At 44.9% G+C, this 26,556-nt stretch overlaps 1 protein-coding gene across 1 annotated transcript in view; it reads left to right on the top strand.

Moving 5' to 3' along the window:
• ABCA13 (ATP binding cassette subfamily A member 13) overlaps nucleotides 1-26,556 on the top strand; it is a 324,555-nt gene that overhangs the window by 43,985 nt on the left and 254,014 nt on the right. Inside the window, 10 exon segments of the mRNA XM_057732590.1 lie at nucleotides 854-987; nucleotides 1,658-1,822; nucleotides 3,923-4,122; nucleotides 6,745-6,872; nucleotides 7,534-7,634; nucleotides 7,871-8,050; nucleotides 9,556-9,734; nucleotides 10,366-10,505; nucleotides 17,474-17,588; nucleotides 20,499-25,280. Of these exon segments, the coding sequence (XP_057588573.1) occupies nucleotides 854-987; nucleotides 1,658-1,822; nucleotides 3,923-4,122; nucleotides 6,745-6,872; nucleotides 7,534-7,634; nucleotides 7,871-8,050; nucleotides 9,556-9,734; nucleotides 10,366-10,505; nucleotides 17,474-17,588; nucleotides 20,499-25,280 (6,124 nt within the window).

The raw sequence follows: 26,556 nt of genomic DNA, 5'->3' as shown, positions 1-26,556 counted from the left end.
CCCAGGTTCCCCACTTTACCACCCCCTGCAGTTCCCCGTGACCGGGCCTTTTCTGTTGCCCTCTTAGCCTTAATTTCAGGGCACATGGGGTCACTCAGGAGCAGGTGGGTTTGTGGTGCCGGCACGTGGAACCCTCAGCCCATGGTTGTTGAGTTGTGATCTGAAACCACCTAGTGCTGGGTGTTCAGGTGAAGGTTCACCTTGGAATTTAAGTTCGCGGTTGCCAGGCCACACTCATTGGAGGTGGTGTGACCTTGGAGGTCTCAAATGTGGATTTTGGGGATGCCACTTCTAGATGGTGTTGCCAGGCTGCTTGGGAAGCTATGTGTCTCATATCTTCATTAATTCTGTTGGATGGAGCTTTTTCTTTGGTTTTAAATAGTTCTTATAAATATATGGTTTTAAAGACTCTACAGTATGTGATGCTATAAATACACCATAATCTATCCTTACCCCCAGTGCTGGATACTGAGCTGGTTTTCAGTATTTAATCAGTATAAAACCAGTGCAATAACACTGTGGTACATGATTTTTTGCCTCAGGTATCTTATTAGGTTTCTTCAGATAGATTTTTGTAAATAAAGTTATTGGGTTGAATAATGTGAATTTCATGTATTTCTTGAGATACATTATCAAATCACCCTCTAGAAATTTGCAGTCATTTATGCCGGGAAGCACATGCCGTGTCACCACGCTCTCTGTATCAGCTTCTTTTTGCTTTTCCTGTTGGATAATGGACTCTGGTCTGCATTTGCCTCTCCGTTCGAAGCGGAGAAGACATCATTTTCCGAATGACTTCCAACCTGCCCTGCTGTTGCAGCAGCTGACAGTATAAATCACGGCTGCCTTGCAGAGTCAAGATACAGCCTGACCTTGAAGGAGCTGGTGTGGGACCCGCGGAAGGTCCAGGCTGACCTGAAATCCCGATTCGGTTTTGATGACCTTCACGCAGAGCGCATCCTGAACTACTCGGCTGAACTACAGGAGGTGGGCATGCTCAACTGCTTCTCGAGCTGTGGCGTTTGCCTGGAGGCGACTCCAGAACCTGCTCCTAGGGCCGCAGGACGGGAGTTCCCTGACCGAACTGGCTCCTCGCATGGGGTGGCCGCCGCTGTGCCCGGCTTTTCTGGAAGTGCTCCTTCCCTCTTACCTGTTGTGTTATCCCTGCCTCGAAGGCGGTTTGGAAGCAGTGGGACACCTTACTGCTGTCAGCAGCAGCAGCAGGGGAGGAGCCAGGCCCTGAGGGTGGGAGTCCAGATGGGGCGGGGGCTCAAGAGGACTGCTTTCCAGGCAGAGAGGTGCTTGGGGAGCAGAGGTGGAGGTCCTCGGGGCAGCTGGGTTCACCAGATTGCAGCCTCATTCTCCAAACTGTAAAATCAGGGGGTCGCTCTCTGCTGCTCCCGAGGGTCCGGGAGGCCTTCAAATGACATCCCTTTAGTCACTTGGCCCACCTCCGGGCACTTCTGCTTTGCGTGGGCAGGATGCAAGCACTGAACACCTGTCTCCCTTCCCTGCACGGACCACTCCACCAGACCCCCTTCCCACCTCTGGGGGAAGCCCCAGGTCAGGGTCTTTGGCAAGATTAAGTATTATTAGGAGAGAAACATCCCAAGGAAAAAACCCCTTAACTTCTAAATATCTTCTGTATTGTTGCCAGTTTCCCACAGACAGTTCATTGGAGCGGATGCTGTGTTCAGCCTTGTCCGGCCCTCCTGAGAACGAAGATGACGGGGAGGGACACCCTGCATCCTGCGACCCCAGGTGGTCAGTGGCCAGAAACTACCTGCTCCAAGCGGTCAGCCGGCTGCACCTCTACAAACAGGTGCCGCCCCACAGCAGACACTGCTGTTGTGACGTGTCCCGACCCCTGCACTTTCCTCCTGCTTCTTCCCTGCTTGATTTTGTTTATTTATTTGTTTGTTTATTTATTTATCTTTTGGATTTTTTTCCTGGGTTTGATTTAAAAAAAAACTTTCTTTTTAATTGAAGCATAGTTGATTTATAATATTGTGTTAGTTTCAGGTGTGCAATGCAGTGATTCAGTTATAGGCACACACCCCCACACCCACATCTATTCTTTTTCAGATTCTCTTCCCCTATAGATTCTTTTTTGTTGTTGTTGTTTTGTTTTTTTGTTTGTTTTTTCTTTTTAACTTTTTATTTTTATATTTTTTACAATAAACTGCATATATTTAGAGTGTACAATTTGGTATCCCAATCTCCCAATTCGTTCCCCCCTCCCCCCAAAAATATTGAGTATAGTTCCCTGTGCTATACAGTAGGTCCTTGTTGGTGATTTTATTTATATTTATTATTTTATTTGATTGTGGTGAGAACACTTAACATGAGATCTACCCTGTCACTGAGTTTCAAGTGTCCAGCACAGCACCGTTGACTATAGCACAGGCCGTGCTGCACAGCGGCAGAGCTGGTGCATCTTGCTAACTGAAGCTTTATGAGGGCCGGTCCATGCCTCCCCCCACCCCCGTCCATTCAGTCCCTGACTTCACGTCCTTCCCAGGAGGAGCATGAGAAGCCCCAGGCTGCCACTGTGTGCACCTTCTCTGTGCGCCTCTGCTGGCTTCAGCTCGCTGGGCCTTTGACAAGGTGCCAGAGAGGCCCTCTTTATGTTCATTTTTTATTGAAGTAGAGCTGCTTTACAGTGTTGTAATAATCTCTGCTGTACAGCAAAGTGACTCAGTTACACATACACATTCTTTTTCATCTTCTTTCCCATGATGGTTTATCATAGGATATTGAATATTGTTCCCTGTACTATACAGTGGGACCTTGTTTATCCATCCTATATGCAGTTGTCACAGAGTCCCTCTTAGTCTTAAACATCACATGGCAGTATCAGCAACCGTACTCTGTTTTTGGCGTGTGCAGTTTCCCCCGGCCTGCTGTGTTTGGCGTGGGGACTCGGCACCCCTGGGGCACCTTCACTCTGGTTTTGATAAGCATTTTGCTTGAACAGGGACTGTGATTTAAAGGCACTGTCTTCCCGGGGATGCTGGCATGTGCTGAGTGCCAGCGTGCTCACACAGCTGTGACCTGGGAAACTGCGGGGCCCTGCCTGGCCGGTTCATAGCTTTCTGCTTTGGAGGAGGCACCGGAGGGGTGTGAGGCAGAGCCTGTGACCATCACCCCCACTCACTTTACTGGGCGCTGCATTTCCCATCACATGTTTTCTCAAAGAACACATGTCTTTACCTCTTTTTCCTAATATGTATCATTGATACAGGTCAAAATCCCAAATAATGGGTAAACATCATTAAAAAAACACAAGTGTGGTTGTCCACTTGTAGGTACTAAATTTACCTGGTGCTAAATGATCAAGGGACAGCATTGAACTGACCAGGGCAACACGGTCAGTGGCAGCCTGGCCGGGAGTGTCTTGTGGGTGGGGCCGTGAAAGACATTCAGCGCACATCCCTGTTCACCACGCATCCCCTGCACTCTCGGTTGGGGCAGGAATGGTCTGTTTTGGTGTAATGTTGGTAATCCACAGTGTGCGTTGCCTTCAGGATGTGGAGTGGTGCTCAGTAACTGTGCGCTGATTATGACACAGCTCTAAGGCATGTGAGTGTGTTTATGCTGTCCCACCTCAGTCTAGTTTTGAGGTATGTTTCACTTGTTTAGAAACATACATTATTGCCTTCTCTTTTGAAAATGGGAAGGGAGGAAGGAAAGAGAGAAATCAGACCAACGAAAAAGTTGCATGCACCCATTGTTGCAGTTTGTAATATTTAATTTCTGAGTAGAAATGAAAGCATGATGCAGTTGTTTACAGGTGTTTTGCTCTGCCGATCACATAAAAACGGGCTGTCACCTAGAATGGTCTGTTACTATTTCTTAACGAAACACCATTATTTCCAGTTTATTATTGTTGATAACCGTGTTCTTGTTTCTCAACGTGCAGGTGTTTGACCAGTGGCGAAAGGGCAGCCTCTTCCAGAAGGTCCTGGCGGGGATTGGCCATGGGCTGGAGGTTCTGAGGACTCAGTCTGGGGAGGGGAGCCAGCCCTGGACAGTGGCGGGAGCTTTGCAGGCTGCCCTTCTCCTCCTGAATGACAGCAGGGCAGCTGATGGACCCCAAAGCAGCCACACGCCCACCAGGATGTAAGGCACATTCCCCTGTTTGATTATTGATGAGGCTAGACAACCCCGACTTTAAACAGTGCGTGATGAGGGACTTCCCTGGTGGCGCAGGGGTTAAGAATCTGCCTGCCAATGCAGGGGACATGGGTTCGATCTCTGGTCCGGGAAGATCCCACATGGCGTGCAGCAACTAAGCCCGTGAGCCACAACTACTGAGTCTGAGTGCCACAACTACTGAAACCCGAGAGCCTAGAGCCTGTGCTCCACAACAAGAGAAGCCACTGCAATGAGAATCCTGCACACAGCAACGAAGAGTAGCACCCGCTCACCTCAGCTAGAGAAAGCCTGTATGCAGCAACAAAAACCTAATGCAGCCAAAAATAAATATATAAATAATAGAGAAAAAAGAAAACCCCAAAAAACAGTGCGTGACGAGACTGTTAGGAATACATTCTGTACAACCCTGGTTAGACAACAGACTGCTAGTTAGCAACTGGAAAGTGCGAGGCTCGTGTCGTGGACCTGGCAGGATGGTTGGCAGCAGTCTGGATGCCTGTCCAGATGTGGAAAACAACCACATGAGGGCACGGTGTTTGAGAAGGTTTTCAGATTCTGGACCTTAGGTCTTATATGTCTTTGACATTTGTTTAAAAGTTAACAGAAACATTTCAAAGGTCCTTTCCTGTAAGGAGCTACTTGTTTTCCTATTTATTTAAAATTTTGTGTAGTTGAAGTGTTTACATAAGGTCCAGAAATATTTCAGAAGTAGGAAAGGTGGAAGGTGTGTTTTCATTTTTAAGATACCGAAACTGACTCACCCACACGTGGAGTCTTGTGCAACATGGGGTCTGTTTCCTCAGTAGGTGTGGCTGTTTGAAGTAACTTGATGAGTCTTATTAAACTCCTGAAGTTAAGGCTTCCTCAGAAGAGAACAATAAGATTTCTTCATATTGTCACAAAAAGGTTTGTTTCAAACCATGGGTCACAGAAACTGTTGCTCCCTGTCCGGTGATGTGTTGGGTTTTTATGACACACATAACAAATGGTAGCTGAAAACACTGCCAACCATTTTCCCTTTTCTGAAACCCAGTTAGGAAGCAGGGCGTTGCTTTTTTTTTTTTTTTTTTTTTTTTTTTTAATGATACACATTTATTGCAAAAAAAAAAAAAAATCACCAGGAAGTCCAATATTGTAGGGCATTGCTTTTGAAGATGCAGTTTCCTGACTCTCACTCTACAGATTGCCCAGGCAGGTGGCTGCCCTGGTGGGGTCGGCGGTGCGGCTACCTATGGGCCGCGGGCGCTGGGGAGGGTGGGTGCTGCCACATTTGCACGATTAGCTGGAGAAAGGACAGGACACACGGTTCCGTCACAAGAGAGCCTCACATGTAGGACAGTGCCTGGTGAGGGGATGGGCATTGATAACTTCCCAGCTTGGTTACCTGTTTTAAGCGGCTTTATTTATTTATTTGTTTGTTTATTTATTTATTTGTTTTATTTTTGGCTGCATTGGGTCTTCGTTGCTGTGCGTAGGCTTTCTCTGTTGTGACTCGCCACCTCTAGAGCACAGGCTCAGTGGTTGTGGCGCAGGGGCTTAGTTGCTCCACAGCGTGTAGGATCTTCCCAGACCAGGGATCAAAACCACGTCCCCTGCACTGGCAGGTGGATTCCTAACCACTGCGCCCCCAGGGAAGCGGAGCTGTTTAAAATAACATCTCTGTTACTTAACACACATTAGTAGAGACACCACCTTAGGTCACCTTAACCGTCCTGCAGACCTCGGGCATGTCCTGACACTTCCCGCCCAGGGTCCCGCCCAGAGCCCCAGGAGTCCTCCCGTCTCTTAGCTCCTCAGGGATTAGGGGCGCCAGTGACCACTTCCTGCTCTAAGTACCAAAGCTACTCAGCAGGCATCCTCCTCCCCAGCCTGACCCAGAGCTGGAGGAACGTGAGCCGCCCCTGGTCATCCATCAGGGCCTGTTCAGGGAGCCACCTGTCGGGGGCCGGAGTCTGGTCAGAGCCAGGCAGCCTGGACTACGCCACACGCTGTCTGGACACTGAAATGCTCTTAAAACATGCTTCTGTGTGAAATATTTTCTGGTAACTGCAGGTTTCATGGCAAATTTTTTTTTTTTAATTTTTAAAATATTTATTTATTTTGTTGTACTGGGTCTTAGTTGTGGCATGTGTGCTCCTCAGTTGCAGCTCACTGGCTCCTTAGTTGTGCATGCAAACTCTTAGTTGCAGCACGCATGTGGGCTCTAGTTCCCTGACCAGGGATCGGACCCAGGCCTCCTGCACTGGGAGCTCAGAGTCAGCTACTGCTCCACCAGGGAATTCCCATGGCGAATGTTTTTAAATCCCACCTGAAACTTTATCCTAACCCTCGCCTCTTTTACCTGCTACTGGGAACATGCTTCTCTGTTTTGGGGTAAAGGGAGTGTTTAATCCATATTCAGTACCTAAAATAATCCCCAAATCAGAGGATTCAAGTGATATAGTCTGTCAAGAACCTGGTTTTCTATGAACGTGGGGACGTGGGACTTTGGTCCGTGAAGTTCCGAAGCTGTGGGATATTTTCCCGTGGGAGGAGGCATATTGAACTGTTTTCCGTTACGTTCCGCTTACTCACTTTTGCCCTCAGATTACTGCATCTGCAGAAATTGCAGCACGTCCTCCGGGAGCTGCCCCCGCGGCCGGCCCTGACAGGACTGCTGCGGCTTGATGCGGCTCTCAGGAGCATGGTGGCCCAGAATCTGCACCTTGTCCGAGGTAAACTAGCGCCGCGCTTATCTGTCCCCAACTCGAATCAGGGCTGACGTGGGAGTGAGTGGAAGCCTGACGCCTATGGGGTTTGGAGGTGTGGTACTTTGTGCACACGTACAGCGCTTGGTGATGGTGCCTGGGGGTGTTTCAAATCTAGCACTTCCCGGCTGAATAAGTAGCGTGTCTCCTTGCAGACCACATCCTGCTGTCCCCCGGGGAACAGCCGCCCCGGGGCCTGCACAGGCTCTTTCTTGGGACCCGGCCTGCCGTGCCCTCCACTGTCCCCCTCTGCCCCTCCCTGCTCCTCAGCATCCACATCAGAGGCAGAGCTGCCCCCTCGTCTGCCCGACGCCCTTCCTGGACGTTGACCGTGACTGTGGTCTCGGAGGTGGCTGTCTGCATGGGCAGCGGGGGCTCTGCTTCTTCTCACGGTGCAGGGGGTGGAAGTGAGGCGGCTGAGGGGGCTGTGGCCTCACCCTCGTGCGTCTGCAGAAAGAGGAGCCCGAATTGCGGTGATTTCCTCAGGGACACATGAGGTGTCTGATAGCAGGTCAGGTGGCTGAAGCGCCTGCTTCCAGGATTCAGCTGTTGATTCACGGGCACATGTGGAGTCAGGCGCGGGGCAGCCCGCTGGGGTGAATGGTAACCTGTCTGTCCCATCCCACAGAAATCCTCGTTCGCCTCGAGACCTCTGCTAACAAGTCTCGACCTGGTGGGCCTGGCCCATCAAAACTGGAGAAGGACATGCTTTTTGGAGAGTTAAAGCAGGTAAAGCACAGCAGAGGATCAAAAAAACACAATTTGCATAGAACGTTCGAGAAGCTCAGGTTGCGTTTCCTGTAGCTCCTGTTACCAACGGAGCTGGCAAAATAAAGAGAACAACAGGCACTTTTCGAAGAACTTTCTTTTAAAGCTTTGGCTTCCGTTTGCCGAGGTCGGGCTCTTGGAGAGCTTATCCCAGCCTCTCTCCACGTGGCTCCCTCTGGCTCTCATGTGTCTTTTAGTTGCTGATGAAGGAAAACGCCACGGGTCTGTGCCTGAATGGACGCCTCTCGCAGACGGAAGCTCCTCCACGTCCCGGGGTCGCCGGCATCCAGGGGGCCCCTGGGGGGCTGGCCTGTGGTCACCACTCCTCCAGTGAGGCCAGTGCTGTACACAAGCTGCTTGGGGCAGTGGAGGACGCGGTGAGTACCCACCATCTGGTCTCTTCCGGGCACCAGGGTCTTGTTTCTGAGGTAGATTCACCGCAGATGCTCATACCGGAGCCGCAGTTTTACGATGCAGCTGTACCGGGACCCTGTCCCTCCTGTGTGCCACCCGCCTGGCCAATATCTACACGACCTTAAACAGGTTTTCCTAAGAGCACCCAGAACTTTCCCCAGGCCGCGTCCGCTTCCCTGTGCCCAGCTTCCCTGTCCTGCTCCATTTCGAGCTGCAGATGCTGCAGCGGGTGGAAGCCTGTCCGGTGGGCAGTTGGCTTGGGGCCGAGCTGTAGCTTCTAGTGGCCAGAGGCCCTGGGGGGCATGCTCTCCCCACATCCCGCCTAGCACCCCAGTGTAGGCCTGCAGGGTGTTGGGAATTACTTAGTGAAAAGGACCGCGTCAAGTCCAGCCCTCACTTTTCTTACCAAGCGCTAAATGTTACGTTTACGTTCATCTTGTTGTAGTTCATTTCACTCTCAGTGTCACCTGTTTCATGTTTATATTCTTTCCTATAAACCGTGAAATAAGATGAGTGAAACGATGAACTAGTGAACTGTAAACTGCGCTGGTAGGGCCGTGGTGGGTCAGCCCGCGTTTTCTCCGCACGTTTGCTCTGCGCGTGGTCGTGTGCAGAAGGGTGTGCGCTGCCCTGGCCGGGGAGGCCGGAACGCTCCGGTGCTTGGAAGGCGGCTGGAAATCCTCCCTTATGAGGGCAGGTGACTGGAAGCAAGAAGAGCTCTGGAGGGCGCCAGGCAGAGGGAAAGCACGTGCAGGTGTGAAAACCGTCGTCTGTTGGCGCCATTGCCCACCCGAGTTTGCCTGTATCTGCAAAGCCGACGCCATGGCGCCCAGAGAGCAGGGCCCGCAGGACCTGCCGGCGCTGCCGGCTGGTTGTGTGTGTGTGTTTATGTGCCAGTGAGGCAGCCTTCCTGACGGGGTTTAGGTTGCTCATCACTAACGAACCCCTTGGCGCAGCGGGTTAACTCAGAACATCACATGGCGTCTCATGACCCTGGAGGCGGTTCTGCTGGCCTCTGGGGTGCAGCTGGGACGTGGGGCGGGGGGCGGGGTGGGGGCTCTCTCCTCTGAGTCCCAGGTCTCTCCGCGCCTTGTGGGCTGTCCGTGTGACTCCAGCAGCCCGGGGGTACCAGGCCCACCAGCCTCGATGAGCTGTGTGTGTGTGTGAGGGGGGCAGGGGGTTACAGGGATGTGGTGCTGGGAGGTCTGCCCCACTGGGGTCACGTGGGGGACAGGCCAACACAGACACATGGGCTGGACGCTCTGCTTTATGGCTGCCTGAGGCTGTACGTGGGGGTCCGTTCCCCTGAACAAGACTCAAGTCCAGGACCAGGACCCGGTGATCCCAGCCCCGTGGGGCACAGTTCAAAGGGACCCTGGCTGAGTGAGGACATGTAAAGGCTGCATCACAGGTGCCCACAGTTTTGTTGCTTTATGTGCCACAAGTGGTGTTCTCTCTGGCTTTTAAGAATCGTCATTTGCAAGAGGTCATTACTGGACACACACATATGCCTGTTTCAACACCGGGGGATGCCCCGGGCTGGCAGGACCTGGGGACACAGCTGTTGGAAGCCAGCCTGCCCTGCACGCGGCTCCTGGGGCCTGAGGTCTCCCCCAGCGACTGTATGGACCAGCTTTTCTCCACAGTGTAAGTACCTGTTGGATGGAAAACTTCTGAACAAGTGGTAACTGAAAGGATTCCCGCTGCTTCCTTCCATTCCTTTAATTTTTTTCCATTTTAAAAAGATTAATCTATTTGGTACTCTTGGAAAACATCTACAAAATATAAAATAGTAAAGAGTCCCTCGAAAGTTTAACCATTGGCTTAAATCTCACAGGAAATCTAGGGCCTTTGTTTAGTCCATGGTGGTTGTTTATCATGTCACCCAGAATGCCACCGAGTGGCTCTCCTGGGAGCTGTGGTTCTCCAGAAAATTTGCCTTGTTTTTATTTTATCAATTGTGAATTGTACGTGTGACAAATTTCCATTCTCCTTGGCTTCTAGGACGTTCACAGTCACATGTCAAATAGGGAATGTATTTTTCTTCCCCTTTCTCCTCTCCTGTTGTCTTATATTTTATGTATTCCCATAAATGATTTTCTCTCATTTTGCAAATCAGGGTGGGGAAGTTCATAAATAAATATATATTAAGAAAACGTTCAAAGATCCTAATTTCCTGTGTAACTGGACTGCCAGACGTTTATATATATTTGTATTTGGATGAGTTCATAATACTGTCTTCTGGAAAACCATTATTAAATTTTGTTTTCCATTGTAGGGTATTTCATACGCTTGAGAAAGCACGACAGTTCCTAGAACAAACAGACCCCTGGAAAGCCTTCATGGGGTTCCTCAGGAAGACTTGTGAAGTGGCCCGATACGTGAATAAACAGGAAAGTTTCTGGAACAGTCCGCCTGGTAAGTTGGTGGTCTTGACTCCAGAATGTGGGTGTTTTCCCCATTCACCGTGGCAACACAGCTCCCTGGGAGATGCTGATCCTGGTGAGTGGAGAGACTGACAGTGGAGCCGGCCAGCAGGGGTGCCGGGAGATTCCTGCATTTACTGCATGAGCCGTGGGCCCTGGCACGGTCACTGCTGTCTCTCTCAGCTGTCCTGGCGTGGCCGATAAATACTTACTGTGCAGAGTCATCACCACCCAGCAGCGCGTCCGTCCTGCCACGGGGAGACCCGGTGGAGGATGCTCCCCTCGCTCCTTGCCAACCTCAACTCCCCAGATCCCTAAGATGAGAACGTCGTAACTTGAAACTGCAGGGCTCACAGGCCATCACCCCACCCCCAGAGGCGCTCTCTTTGGGGAAGATGCTGGCGGGGCATCCCTGCATCTCTGAGTCAGCCTCTTCCGGGTCCAGAGCCAGGTGTGTGTTTCCATCTGTTCGGGGATCCCACGCCCTGGTTTCCTGTGTATTACGTGGGCTCCTTGGAGCACCTGCGCCTTGGACTTAGGGGTTTGGGCATGGGGATGGGGTTTCCTTTTTCTGTGGCCTTGTCCACCTGACACCCCTTCCTTCCTTCCTCCTCAAACTGATCTTCAGGGCTGCCAGAGACCCCATCTCTCTGGGTCTTGGTATTAGATTCCCCCACCCCCCAAGGAGAGGTCCCTGCATTTGCTGCGGTCACACGACCAGGCTCTGTGCCCGTACCGCGGCGCTGGGTCTCTGTGCTGGCTTCTCCAGCGGGTTGGCCGTGTTCTCCGGGATTGCGTGCTCATCCTACGTGTTAACGTCCTGCTTTACCGCCTTGCCCAGTTCTGTGGTTTCCAGAAACACAGACTACAGACCTTACACTCACCATCAGCGAGAGGCCCAGGTCCTGAAGTCCTGCAGCGTTGATAATCACACACATTGGCTGTGCTTTGTGTGAACTGCCTCATTCAGTCCTCATGCAGCCTGTGAGTTGGGGACATTACAGCTTCATTTCCAGACGAGGATACTGCAGCTCAAGGAGACTGTATTCCTGGAGTAGGTCACAAATCCATGAGGCCTCCGTGTGGAGCTGTGAGCTTGACCACCCTCTTCCCCGTGGACAGATCCTTGCTAGGGGGTCCCCTCTGCCCAGACACGCTCCATTACAAAAATGTAACTCCTCTTGACAAAGAACTGAGTTTTGTGGTTTTGTACTGTACATTTGTTTCCCATTTCTAATTTCTCTTTTTGTCTTTATTTCCTTCCTTCTAGTAAACTTAGTTTGATGGTTTTTTTCCTAGATGCTTGATTTTCAGATTTTCTTCTTTTCGAATATATGCTGTTAGGGCTATACATTTTTCCGTATGCAAAGCTCTGTGTCTATTCCACACATTTTGATAACGTCATGTTTCACATCAGACTCACAGATCTTTCTGTACTGAACTTAGATTTTAAGGCTTTGGATAGTGACTGTAAGGTCTGTAGTCTGTGTCATCACGTGGGAAGGTGGGTAGTTACCGCTGGGGGTGAATAATAACCGGGGAAATGCGTGGGCTCTGGGCCCTTTACTGCCTGTGTTGGAGGAGTTACATACACCTGATTCACTTACATCCTCGCTACTCAAAGCGTGGTCCCTGGGCCAGCGGCATCAGCACTGTCTGGTGGCCTGCTAGAGATGCAGAACCTCGGCCCATCCCAGAGCTATGGCGTCAGAATGTGGACTTTAGGACGACAGCCAGGTGATCTGTCAGCATGTGGAAGTTCGAGGCGCTCTGGTTTACATACGGGGCAACAGAACCAGCCTGGTGATCAGCGTTCACCTCTTGGTTATACATTCTGTGTTTCCCCTTCCTCCTGCAGAAAGCAAAACCAACTGCACATGATGAGAGTGCTGTTTGTCTATAACAGAGATACTAATTACGTACTCGAGTAACTGGATTCTGCTCTAAGTATGTAAGTCGTGGAGTGACGCTTTATCGTGCGGACGACGCACGACTCAGTCTGCTTATTTGGTGCGAGTTCTGCAGGCACACGGAGCTGGGAGCAAGCCCTGCTTCTGACGTGGATTTTACTGAGTGGGTGACTGGCCCCCCGCTGCAACCAGTTTTCTCCGTGGCGACGTAGAAATTATATGGCCTACTTCACTGAGTTCTTATGAGGATTAAGTAAGCTAATGTACGTGAAATGCCTAGTGCAGCACTTCTAGGCAGTCGCCATAGACCCTGGTTCCTTCTTCTCCCCACAGAAATGATGCCAGAGTAGTCATATACCACAGGCAGCGGCCACGGAGTTCACCCTGTGTGGATTCTGTTCCTTCTTTTGTTTAAAAAAGTGATTCCATATGGCTTGGTTTTCTGGTAGCATTAGCTTTAATGCTAAAAATCTGATATTAATCACACACCTGTGCTGATTTTCAAGCGTGTTACCACCTTTCCCCCCCCTTAAACACTTATAAAATTTATATATACATAAGCCAGTCTATTGCAGCGGGAACTCGATGAAGTGTAAAAAGTGCAAGTTTTATGTAATTTTGCCTCTGAAAAAGGTGCTAGAGAGGTTAAATTACGTGCTTAAATTAGAAGGATTTCTTTCTTTAAAAAAATCAGCTTTATTGAAACATAATTGATACATGCAAGAAATCGCACGTGTTTAAAGTGTACGGTTTATTAGGTTCCGACGCATGTATCCATGAAGCTGTCATTACAGTTGAGAGAGGGAACGTGCCCCCCTCTTCCTGAAGCCTCCTCTTGCTCCCCTGTAATCCCTCCCCTGTCAACCCAGCCCCTGTTCCGGTCCCCCGGCAAACACTGACCTGCCCTCAGTCACTGTCTGTTAGTTTTTCCCTTTGCTAGTAATTTCCATAAATTAGTTTCAGCCCCACTCCTGTGGTGGTATGCTCACTCCTCTTGTTTGCCGAGTAGTATTCTGTTGCACGGGTGTATCACAGATTGTTTATTTGTTCACATGACTCACAATTTGGGATGTTACCTGTTTTTGGCTATTGCAAATAAACCTGTGAAGAATATTCACAGACAATTTTTTTAAACGGAAATATGCTTTCTTTTCTCTTAGAAGTAAAATGGCTGGATTATATGGTATGTTGCATGTGTAACTTTTTAAGAAACTGATTTTCGAAGTTGTACCATTTAACGGTTTTGACCAGAACCCTTTCTACCAGAGTTCTGATCCCTCCATGTCCTTGCCAATACTTGGTATGGTCAGTTTAGAAAGTTTTAGCCATTCTTATAGGTGTGGTGTCTCGTTATGGATTTCATTCTCATTTATGAGTAGTGATTTGAACACCTATCTTTTCATGTGGTTATACATCATCTGTGTACTTTTAGCCATGAATTGTCTATTCAGATCCTTTGCCCACTTTTAAAATTGGGCTGTATGTTTCTTTATCATTGAGTTTAAAAGTTCCTTGTAAAGGCAAGATAGAAGCCCTTTATCAGATATGTGCTTTGCAAATATTTTCTCCTAGTCTCAAGCTTGTCTTTCCATTTTTATCAAAAGTGTCATCCAGGAGCAAAATGTTTAATTTTGATCAAGTTTTATATGTCTTTTTTTTTTTCCCCCAGTGGATCATGGTTTTGGTATTGTAGCTGAGAAATCTTTGCTAACTCTTGAGGTCACAGATGTTTTCGCCTGTGTTTTCTTCTAGAAGGTTAATAGGCTGTAGGTTTCAAACTAGGTCTATGATGCATTGAGTTAATTTTTGTATATGATGTAGGTGCATATCAGATCTTATTATTTTATCTCTTGGCATGTGGAGATCCAGTTTTTCCAGAAAGATTTGTTGTGAAGATTGTCTTTTCTCCACTGATTACCTTTGTGCTTCTGTTAAACAAATTGTGCAAGTATGTGGGTCTTTTTCTGCACTGTTTATTCTGTTCCAGTGATCTGCTCGTCGATCTTTACACCAGTGTCATCCAATCTTGATTGTTATAGTTTTATGGTAAGTCCTAAAGTTAAGGAGAGTAAGCCTTCCAACTTTGTTCTTTAAAAAAACTTTTTTTAGCTATTCTAGGTCACTTGCATTTCCATATGAATTTTAGAATCTGCTTGTCAATTTCTCAAAATTCTGCTGGAATTTTAACCAGGATTGAGTTGAATCTATAGATAAATTTAGTGAAAATGACTTTTTTTCTGATAATAATGTCTTCTGACTCATGAACATAGTATATCTCTCTGTCTTCTTTATTTCCTCTTAACAACTTGTAGTTTTTACTGTAGAAACCTTAATATTTAATATTTTTGTGCTATTGAAATATATATATAATGTTAAAACAACCTTGTATACCTGGGATAAATCCCAACTGGTAAGATATATATCTTTTCCATATATTATTGGACTTGCTAAAGTTTTGTGTAACATTTTACATTTGTGCTATTAGGGGTATTAGACTGTAGTTTTCCTTTCTTTTAATATCTTTGTCTTATTTTGTTATCAGGGTAATCCTGGCCTCATGAGTTGACAAGAAGTATCTCCTTTTCAGTTTCTTTGGAAGAGTTTGTGTTGAGTTAGTGTCTCTCTCTCAAACATTTGGTAGAGTTCACTAGTGAAGCCGTCTGGGCCTTTAATTCTCCTTGTGGGAAGAGTTTTTACTACAAATTCAGTGTATTGATAGATATAGAGCTGTTCAGATTATCTATTTCTTCTTGAATGAGCTTCAGTAGATTGTGTCTTTCAGGGAATTTTTCTCTTTCATCTGCATTGTCCAATTTAGTGTCATACGCTTTTCATGATACAGCTGACACTTAAACAACATGGGTTTGCCATGCACTGGTCCGCTTGCGTGTGGATGTTTTTCGGTAGCAAATACTACAATACCGTTCGATCTCCTATTAGTTGAATCTAGAGATGCGGATATGAGGCATGTGGTTTGCAGGGCTGACCATACGTTGCATGTGGATTCTCTACTGCACGGAGGCTTGGCGCCCCTGCCCCCCAGTGTTGTTCTTTTAATATTACAGAGTCTGCATAATCTTTGCCTCTCTCATACTTGATATCAGTGATGTGTGCCTTTCTTTTTTCTTGTTGTCAGTGCTGTTGATCTCAAAGAAGTAGCCTTTGGTTTTGTTCGTTTTTCCCTAATGTTTTTTTCTTCTTATTTCCTTAGTTTCCACTTTGATCTATATTATTTTCTTTCTTCCACTTACTGTGGGTTTAACTGATTCTTTAGTTCTAGTTTCTTAATTTGGAAGTTGACTTGGAAGTTGAGGTCTTTGAGACCCTTATTCATTTCTAGTATAGGTACTTAATGGTATAAATTTCTCCCTAAGTACTTTTTTTAGTGGCATCTTACAAATATTGGCATATTGTACTTTCATTTTCATCTAATTTTAAAGTACTTTTTAATTTACCTTTTGATTTCTTTTTTGATATATGAGCTATTTGTTTCCAAGTATTTGTGGTTTTCCCGTTATATTTATGTTACTGATTTCTAGAATAATTAGTCAGTGAACATTCTTTGTATGACTTTAATCCTATTAAGTTTATTGAGACTTTTTTATAGCCTAGAATATGCTCGACCTTGGAAAACGTTCCATTGCTTTTTTTTTTTTTTGTTCCATTGCTTTTGAGAAGAATGCGTACAACATTGTTGTTGGGTGGGGCGTTCTTCAAACATCAATTAGATCAAGAAATCTATATCTTTACTGATATTTTTGTCTTCCTGTTCTATCAGTTATTTGCAGAGGACTGTTGAAATCTCCAGCTATAATTGTGGATTTGTCTATCCTGTATTTCATCAATTTTTGTGTCATGTGTTTTGAAGCTCTGTTATAATGTGCACAAAGACTTAGAATTGTCTTCTCAATTAGTTGATGCTTTTATCATTATGAAATAATAATGATATTATCATCTGAAATCTATTTCATCTGAAAACTTCCTTTTGATTAATTAATGTAGCGTGGTATGTCTTTTCCACCTTTTTACTTTTAAGTTATTTGTCTTTTATTTAAACTACGTTTTTTACATGCAACCTATAGTTGGTTCTTGTTTTATCTGAGCTGACAAGTTCTGCCTTTTCATTGGGGTATTTAAACTATGTAGTGTAAACTAAATAGTATAAACTGTTTTTTGTGATTAATGCTCTTCTCTACTAATTCTACCCGAATTCTGTCAGTTCTAGGTAAGTTTTAATTGATTAATTTTTCTCTTAGTGATGGGTCACACTTTCCTGCTTTTTTGCATGCCTGGTAATTTTTGATTGAATGCCAAATATTGTGAATTTAGCCTTATTTTTGCTTATTTTGTTTTCTTATGTTATCAAAAACATTGTTTGAAACACTTTGATTCTTTAGGGTCTTGCTTTTAAGATTTGTTAGGCAGGGCTGGAGCAGTGCTCAGAGTGGTTGTAAATATTCCATTACTGAGTCCGGGACCCTTTTTTGCATCTTTTCCTCAAGGTCTAACAAATCGTGGATCACTCTAGTCGGGTTAAGGGGAACACAGTTTGTTCTTGGCCCTGCATGATCGCTGGTCCCTTATCTTTAATTTTGGGTAGTTCTTTCCCTGGTCTCAGGGAGCCCCTTCATGTGCATGGATCGATTCCTCCTCAGCTGAGCACTTGGAGGAGGCAGACAGCAGATGCCTCCTGGGCAGCCTCCTCAGCTCTGCTCCTGTCTCCTGTGACCCTCTCCTGTCTTTCGGACCCTAAACCTCCTCCCCTCTACTCAGGACACCACCAGCTCTGTTCCTGCCTCCTGAGTCACGGCGGGGACGGTCTCGCCGTGTTTATTTTCTGCCATTTCTTCGTGGGTCTCTGTCCTACACTGCTTGACGGCCAGTGGCACTTCATCTTGGTCAAAAGTGGAAGTCAAATTAGAAGGACTTCTAATCCTCTCTTGTTATATTTTCATCTGTGTTAACGGAAACGCTGTAGCATTTCTCACTTTACTAGATGTGACTTTTATATGCAACTCAAGATCAATACATGAAATGCCTTTCTCTTTAGCTTTCTCTGAGGAATCTCCTTGTTATGAAGAAAACATGGATTGGAAAATTATCGGTGATAATTATTTCACATTTTTGAATAAGTTCATCGAGACTCCAATAGCTTCCATATCGAGGTGGGTGTTCAGAATTCAACTTCTAGGTCTTGTCTTAACTATTATCTGATGATAAACAAAACTTAATTATCGGAGACACTTGCTTTAAAATGTGAGGTCCTGATTTAGCTATCGATACAGTGCTTCATATGTATTCGGTTCTCAATAAATATTTGTTTCATAGAATGTATAACTCATGTTTCCATGGGTTTTGAAAGGAAAGAGGTTATGGTAATAATACTTCCCTTCAAGAGCATATTTTATTATAAAATACTCCCCAAATAAAATCTTTCTTTGAAAAGTAGTCTTATCTAGTTGCTTAGAGTTTAGACTTGGGATCAGTGATTTAAGAGCCTGGTTGTTCTGGAGACTTTTGGAAGAGAAGTGGTCTTTGGAGCTGAATCTGCCGGGTTACATACCACTGTGCTATTTCAGTGCATGTGTTGAAATGGATGTTTTTATGTATAATTATGGATATTGTGTATAGTTTAAGAGCACATTTTATTGTCTGTGGGGTGTGTTGGGATGTGATGGGACAGAGCTTTGCCTCAGAGCCATAGTTCTCAAACTTGGGAATGGGTCAGATTTATCTGTGAAATTTGCTTGAACTTTGCCCCAGGTGTGCTAAATCTTGCCTATGTGTAGGACCCAGGTTTCTGTAGATATGAAACATTCTACAGGTGGTTCTGGTGCACGCCAGAGTTTAAGAAGCACCACACAACATCTGTCTAGACCTGGGACTCATCACTGCTGGGGAGACTTTTAAGCTCAGCTATGAACAGGCACAGGAGGAAGGGGAGGGGATAGACCCTCTGGAGAATCAGCCCCTTGCTCATGTCGGATTTATAACGCCTCTCTTTCCTGAAAGTCTCAGCTATTTAATAACACAGAGAGGCAGCAATGAAACTCGTCTATATGTGCTCCAATGGCATGCTGAATTTTATCTGTAGACCCATAGCAGCTGGCATAGTCTCCTTCACGGTAGGTGCTAGATACCTAGATGTTGACTAAATGGGTGAATGAATAAGTACAAATAATATTAAGAAAGCTGAGCTTGAAATGAGAAAGCTCGGCCCAAATCCACTTCCTGCCATAAAATAGCAGTTTGTATTTGCTAAGTAAAAAAGTCCTGAAATATTTCTTTGGAAATAATGCCGTGTACCTCAAAGGACTGTTGCAGGCATGAACTAAGACTATAGTCATGAAGTGCTTTATAAGTTGTAAAGTGACATACACATGTGCAGCAGCATCTCTACTAGTAGGACTAGTTCTGCTTCGGCTGTTACTCATCCTACTGTTACTGCTCCATGACCTCTCAGTTCCTAATGAAAAAGATCATTGCATTCTACTCGAACAATAATGCAGTTGTGAGGGCTGGATCTAAGTAAGGTTCATATCGAATTCTTCATAATGAGTCTTTCTCTTTCCCGATGGAATTTTTCCATGTTCTGTGGTTCAGATTAGCTGCTCTCTATTCTACTAATAACGTAAACTAAGCCTGTATTTTTCCTGCTCTCAGACCTCAGCTGTGAGAGAGGAAAACCGTTCCTCCGCCTGATCCATCCTCTTTGTGTTCTGTGCCAGACTGTGTTACGCAACGGGATTACAGAGTTAAGGAGGTTTAGAAAGTAACTCACCCTTCAGGGCGTTAATAGCCAGTACAGGTCAAAATCCTGTATCCACAATTCTGAAATCGTAAAAAGTCTGAAAATTGAAGCTTTTCTTATATTGGCATTGCAGCTCATTCTGCAGACTTAAGTGTCAAGGGGTCTGTTGCCCCTCACACAGAGCCTGTGCTGAGGTTTCCCTGCAGAAGTGTCAGCTGATAAAGGGCTGCCCCATGCCCACTGGTGGAGGAGCCATGGATGCACGTGTGACACAAGCGCAGGTTTCCTCTCTCAGGTCTGAAACACACAGGGCCCCAGGGGTTTCAGAAGTGGACTTGTAGCTCCTGAGTCAGCAGCAGTTAGTAGCTTCTTCAAGCGAGGACTGCCGTTAGGAGTGTGGATTCGTCATAATTGCCAAGCTGCTCTTTTGAGAACTCTTTTTATTTAAAAAATAAATACCTGGAAGGGAGGTATACCATCTAAAATGATGAGTTTCTGATAGTGGGAAGTACACCGTTGTTTTTTTTTTAAATTAATTAATTTACTTACTTATTGTTTTGGCTGCATTGGGTCCCTGTTGCTGCACACAGACTTTCTCTAGTTGCAGAGAGCAGGGGCTACTCTTCATTGCGGTGCACAGGCTTCTTATTCTGGTGGCTTCTCTTGTTGTGGAGCACAGGCTCTAGGCGCATGGGCTTCAGTAGTTGCAGCACGTGGGCTCAGTAGTTGTGGCTCGTGGGCTCTAGAGCTCAGGCTCAGTAGTTGTGGTGCTCCGAGGCGTGTGGGATCTTCCTGGACCAGGGATCGAACCTGTGTCCCCTGCATTGGCAGGCGGATTCTTAACCACTGCGCCACCAGGGAAGTCTCCAGCATTGTTTCAAGAGTATTGCAGTCACTTCCTAGAATGAGAAATCACTTGTCCTTAAATCATACAGGGGCAGTTTCAAACCATCTCGCCATTTAGACAACCTCTGTCGCCAAGACATTCTGAGATATAATAAGGAATTGAATCCTAAGATTCTTCTGGCCTAAATAGCAGCTTATCTTTAATGATCATGAATATAAACTCATTGAGTAAAGTAACTTAAAATGCATTGTTTTTGGTGCAAGAAGCAGACTAAGCTAAATGTATGCAATTGCATTGTAGATTTCTAAAACATCTTCAGATGTTCTCATTAATTTAATCCCTGTTGGGAAAATATATTGCCTAGTAAATATTTCATTTATGTTTTACTGTAAACGAATCTATTATCTAAAAATTTGATGTTGAATTTGTCTTGAATTTATTTTTTCTGATACTGAAACAGTTCTGTTAATATTGTAGGGTCTTAAATTTCACAAAGGAACTTCTAATGATGGAAAAGAAGTTGCAGCCCCTTGAGGATGAGCAAATGAACTTCCTTTTATCTTTTATGGAAATTTTGGAGAAATTATTATTGCCTAATCCTTTCAACTCATCCAGTGTTCCCAAATTCCACAAGCTCCCATCTCTCCCTGAGACAATTCTAAATACAAGTCATTTGTGGATAAATCATTTAGCAAGTTTAGAGAGAGACACACCCGGGGTTGATGCTCAGAAGCTTCTGGAATTCGGCAAAGAGATGATGGAAAAAGTGCAAACTCTTGAAAGTCTCTGGATAAGGAAGGAAGCAAGAAATATCTTGAAATTTATGGGATTAGTTCTTTTTGGAATGAATCCCAAGTTCCAGGCATTGTGGATGCATGGCATTTCAAAAGGAGAAAGAGCTGAACTGGGAATCTCGTCTCCACTTGTAAATTTTTCTGATCCAGGAAACGAGAGGATTCATAGGAAAAGATTTAACTTTCCCCAGCTGTTCCATTCAGATTGGCCTCAATCGCCAGCCAGGAAAATGGGTTTTGTTCATTTAAGTGAAGCAATAATAAATAGTCTCTCTGAATTTGGATTTCTGAGGCAGGAACAGGCCTTAGAAGCTGTGGGCACAGTCTATGCTATGAGGAACGCATCTGATCTTTTCTTAGCCCTTTCTGAGCCACAGAAGCAGGACATTGGTAAAATTTTGACTCACGTATATCTAAATGTCTTCCAGGACAAAGATTCGGCTTTACTTCTGCAGATTTATTCTTCATTTTACCAATATATTTATAAATTCTTGAGCATTCAGAGGAGAGAGCCTTTGCTCTCTTTCCTTACACAAATCTCAAAACACATTTTGGATGTCACAAAACAATTTAATTTCCAAAACATCAGTAAAGTGTTTGCATTTTTATATGAGACAACACGGGTCCTTGGGGAAATTTCTGAAGTATCTTACTGCCAGAAGTTGCTTTCAATTTTTAACTTTTTGGAGGTTCAAGCCCAGTCCCTGATGTCTACTGAGGGCCCAGCAATGGGAGTGATCCACGCGACGTTGACAGGCCTCAAACAGCTGTTCATGGTGGATGAAGGTTTTCGTAATTCCTTATTTCAGTATGTGAGCCAACTCTTCAATGTCTCAGCAGAAGCCCTGCTGGGTAATGAATGCTTTGTTTTGGGTAATAAAAGCATTTCTTCTGCGAATTATTCAATAGATAAGGGGTCTTCATCCATTCTCCCATGGGCACAGATTCTTTCAAACCTCTCAGAAAACAGCAGTGAGTTCCGCGAGTTTACGGCTGTTCACTGTACCCTTTCGTGGCTGCAAACGTGGGTCGAAATCTGTGGATACATAGCTCAGATATTTCGGCTGGACACGAATGTCTTCACTCCTCTTAGTGCTGGTCTCTCTCAGCTTTTGGATGAACTGGAAAGTGATGTGAAAATTCCTAAAAGCTGCCAGGGAATATTTCCCACCCATCACCCTGCCAGACTCATGTTAAACTTGTTTAAAAATGTAACTCAGGCTGATGGCTTTCATGATTGGAATGATCTTCTGAATCTCAGGGATCTCTGGGTAGCACTGGGTGATGGATTAGTTAGAGTAAAATTGCTTACCCTGGACCAAGTGGAGAAATCCCTTTTCACCATGGAAACCGCCCTGAGGCAGCTAAAGTCATTTCCATTCAACACAAATGCGAGCAGAGAGTTTTTATATTCCCTGCTCGACATTTTTATTGAGTTGAGCAATACTTCAGCATATAGAGATAGAAACGTGCATTTGATGAGTCACTTTCTTTCAAATGACCTCACAGATTATGAAGTGCTGTTTGAAAGTGTCATCACCAACCTAAGAGACACAATATTATTTCTTAAAAATGTGTCCCATGACCAAGATTTATTGTCCTGTGCTGACATTTTCCAAAATGTTACTGAGTTTATTTTGGAAGATGGCTTCTTAGATGTTAATTCTTCACAGCGGACGTTACACATTCTGTCCGTGTTAAATTCCACATTTTCCTCTGCGGATGCGGTTAGCCGACTGAAAGGATGCATTGCGTGGGTAGACGCCATAAACCGCCTGTGTGCGAGGCACAGCTCCCGTTTTTCACAAGGCCACCTTCAGGGTGTCCTGAGGAGTTTCAGAGCTGTGGAAGGCAAAGTGGACTCTGCTTTGAAGCTTGTTACTCGGATGTTGAACACAGCGATGGAGCCTTCTTGTTCATTGGAGATGTCAAATGTAAATTGTGTGAATGTTTACTTAAGAGATGTGACTGACTCTCTAAATGTTATACTCGCTGCAGTCTTTGGAAAAGAAAAGCTACCAAAATTTGAGATTTTATTAACTCTTTTAAATGATTCCACAAACCAAGTAAGGATGATTATCAACAACTTAACAAGAGACTTTGATTTGGTACCTCAATCCAACTGGAAACATTTTACTGAATTAATTCTAAAACCCAGAGAAATGTCGGATGAAATGCCTCATCAGTTTCAAAATATTTGGCTGCATTTAGTAGCTCTGGGGAAGGAAATTCAAATACTTGTGAAAGATATTTTCCCTAACATCCTGGAAAATAGCGCCTCTTTTAAAACTGAAAAAAATTTAAACATATTTGCTACCAGTCCCAAAGAGAAGGACATACCGAGCTTAGGCAGGGCATTTTATCAGTTAGCTAGTTACCTTGCCTCCAATTTATCCCACGATCTCCAAAACTTATCCCAAGTAAATTCACATGAAGTAATGAAAGGTGCGGGTCTCAGTATTCAACTCGTGAGGGATGTGTTCAATGCCCTAACACCTTCAGTTTATCATGATATTCCACAAGAGCCAGGTAATTTTCAAGTTTTAAAGAAGGTAGCTTCTTTCCTGCTCACTGTCAAGAAAACAGACGTACACCTGCTAGTAGACCAGCTTGAACAAATCAGTGAAAGCCTGACGGATTTTTTTAAGAACGTCAGTAGGTTAGGTACTGGCAATTTGTGGGTCAGCCTCTTTGTTGACTTGATGGAAAAATTTGTCGACAGCTCACGTTCTTGGAGTGTTAACCATCTGCTGAGGCTCTCACGTTTGCTTCCTAAAAAGGATGCTGAAGCCGTGGTTGATGTGTACCACCTGCTCCCTCATGCCATGAGGCTCCTGCGGGGCATGGGCGACAAAAACCTCACAGAGGCCCTCAAGGATGTCTATAACTTCACACTCCTGCATGGCATAAGCCTTTCAAATGTCACCAAAGAAGACTTCGCTATTGTGATAAAAACTCTTTTGGACACGATTGAATTAATATCAGATCAACCAGGCATCCTTTCGGAGGCTTTAACTTGTCTCCCTATGTTTTGGTGCTGGAATCACACAACTTCTGGATTTCAGCAGAACCCAAGGTCAGAAGCCTGTAATGCCCACAAACTCATGTCTCCTTCCTTCTACAGCAAAGTGGCCAGTATCCTTGACCACCTCCACCTGTCTCCCCTAGGTGAAGATTCACAGTGTTTGAATGAAAGCTCACAGATGGAAATAACTAGGAAAGTAGCCTGTGTAATTCATGAATTAATGGACTGGAATTCCATTCTTCTAGAGCTGTCCAATGTCTTCCATGTTAAAACTTCACTTGAGAAAACTGTGCAAGAATTTTGGCATAAGGTGTTACCATTTGTCTCATTTTCTGGAAATCAAAGCAATGGCAGTATCTCTGAACTTTGTCCTGGTGGTCCCATAAAGCAAGTTGCTTTGCAAATCACAGAAAAATTAAAAAATGTCAACTTTACAAAAGTCACATCAGATGAAAACCTTCTTGATAAACTAGCTGGTTTAAACAGGATCCTTAACATTGAGGAAGGAATAGGATCATCTGTTCTAAATAATATTTCCTTACATTTGGAAAGGATAATAAACATGCTTTCTAGGGATGAGAGCCTAGAAAACAGTACTAATTCTGTAGTCTCTCCATTCATGACATTTCTGAATGCAAACCTTACAGGTAGTAGTTTAGAAGCACTATCACATTTTATTAAAAAAAGTGGAGAAACTTACAACTTTGAAGAACTATGGCTTAAGCTTGAACAAATCATGAAAGATCTAACCTGTAACTTTAGTATCAGACCCCTGCTTTCTGAAATTAACAAAGAAATGCAAATTACTAATTCAGTGGCTCTTCAAAACCTAAGTTTGGCGCTTGCCCATTTTTTGGAAAGCCTGGATTCCTCATCGTTGAAGACATTAGAAGTTATTAAAGATTTTTTATTGGCCATAAAAAACTGGTTTCATAAATATGCAAACAAAGATTACCCCAAAATGATAGAAACTTTATTTCTCCTTGTGGCTAACAAGAGTTCAACTGAAGATTTAGCTTTGTTGACTGAAGATATTGCTACCTTTTTGGGTAATCTCAAAAATGTTTCTAGAGAAGACAATTTTGATGTTGCCCTTCTTACTCATCTGCTAAACCAAGAACAAGTAACTAATTTCTCAGTCATTCAGCTGCTTTTTGAAAGCTTCCTAATTAATTCAATCAATAACTTAGCTGAGAGTTCTCAAGAAGCAGCCTCAAATTTAAGTGATACTGACCTTCAGATAACGAATTTCATTAACCTTGCCTTGAACCATACACAGTCAGAAAATGGCGAGAGAATCTTTCTCCCTCCAAGAAGCATAATGGATTTCGTGAAAAAGCTTTTGAAAACATTCTTCTCCTTTGTACTAAAGGAAAATTCAGGGAGCAGTGTACTTCTTCTGCTGAAAGGCTTCCTCAGAGATGTCATTGCAGAGATGAGGTGAGTTTAACTTTTGCTTTGTGTAGTGCCTGTAGTTATACATTACAATCCACTTTATTTCCTTGAGTTTATAAATGTCAATGGCAGCTCTTGTACTAACAGCTTTGAATGATCTTTGAAGTGAATTTTGTCTTAATGAACATTTTGTAAACATCAAGGTAAAAGAACTTTGAAGATTGTCATGTAACTAGTAAACAGATGTGTAAGCGTAGCCATTGGCAATTAATCACTTGTTTTATTATAGCTTTGGATTATGAAAATAATTATAAAATTCTATTTTATATGGAACTGAAAAATTGTTTTTATGTATGCACGTGGATATATATCATGGTCATATTTTCAGTTGACGCATTAACTGTCTAATCACAAATGAAGGGCTTAAATGTTTTCATTCCAATAAATCTACTGTGATGTTTATATTTGGAATTGCCACAACTCCAACATTTTAAAACTGATAGTCACATTACGTTTTTTCATATATTATTTTTTAATTCCTTTTGAAGCTTGCCAGTGAAAAGGCTGGGGGGAGGTCCTAATTTATTCTATGATGTCTCAACCTCAGGAGTAGAACCAGAGCAAAGATTTAATACAAGGACTGGCTTCCGCAGTTTTGGGGGCTGGCTAAGTGAGTCCGGAGTCAGTAGGGCAGCCTGTTAGGAAACAAGCTAAATCCCACAGGCAGGAGCCGCAGGTTCCCGTCCGCAGGGGCGGCTGGGGTGGGGGGTGGGGCAGGGAGAGGTGATGGGGAAGGAGGTATCCAGCTGCGCAGGCGGGTGGGTCGCTGGGTCAGGGAGGTCCTCACCCTCTCGAGGACCTTGTGGCTGTTGAAGGCAGGCTTCCCTGGGGCAGCATCCCTTCTTACTGACTTGAAGCTGACCGACTGCGGTCTTCAGTCACATCTGGTAAATTCCCCCAGCCCCCAGCAGCAGTGGGGTTAGTGTTTGCGGTGCTACAGAGTGGCCATCGTGCACTCTCATGAGTGAATCACCTGTGAAGCCCGCTAGACCAGAAACACATAAGAGAGGGGCTCTGGGGCGGTCCCTCGGCCCAGCCTAGCTGACACGTTACAGAGCCCCCACCATGCCACAGGGCCCACGAGGACTTGGGGCATTCAGAAGGACGTGCCCTCCCACACCGAGAGCTGCCTTATGGTCAATCTCACGCTCCTTTCCTTTCTAAAAGCAAAGTGTGTGGCCTTTTAATTTCTTAGGTCTGAGGCACTGCAATGGATTTATATGTGAAATCCATCCACTCTTCATAATTTGGCAACAAAATA

This window comes from Hippopotamus amphibius, chromosome 4, assembly GCF_030028045.1.
Source record: "Hippopotamus amphibius kiboko isolate mHipAmp2 chromosome 4, mHipAmp2.hap2, whole genome shotgun sequence".
NCBI classification, from domain to species: Eukaryota; Metazoa; Chordata; class Mammalia; order Artiodactyla; family Hippopotamidae; genus Hippopotamus; species Hippopotamus amphibius.
The sequence above is the reverse complement of the archived record's forward strand: the minus strand, read 5'-3'. Positions and strand labels throughout refer to the sequence as shown.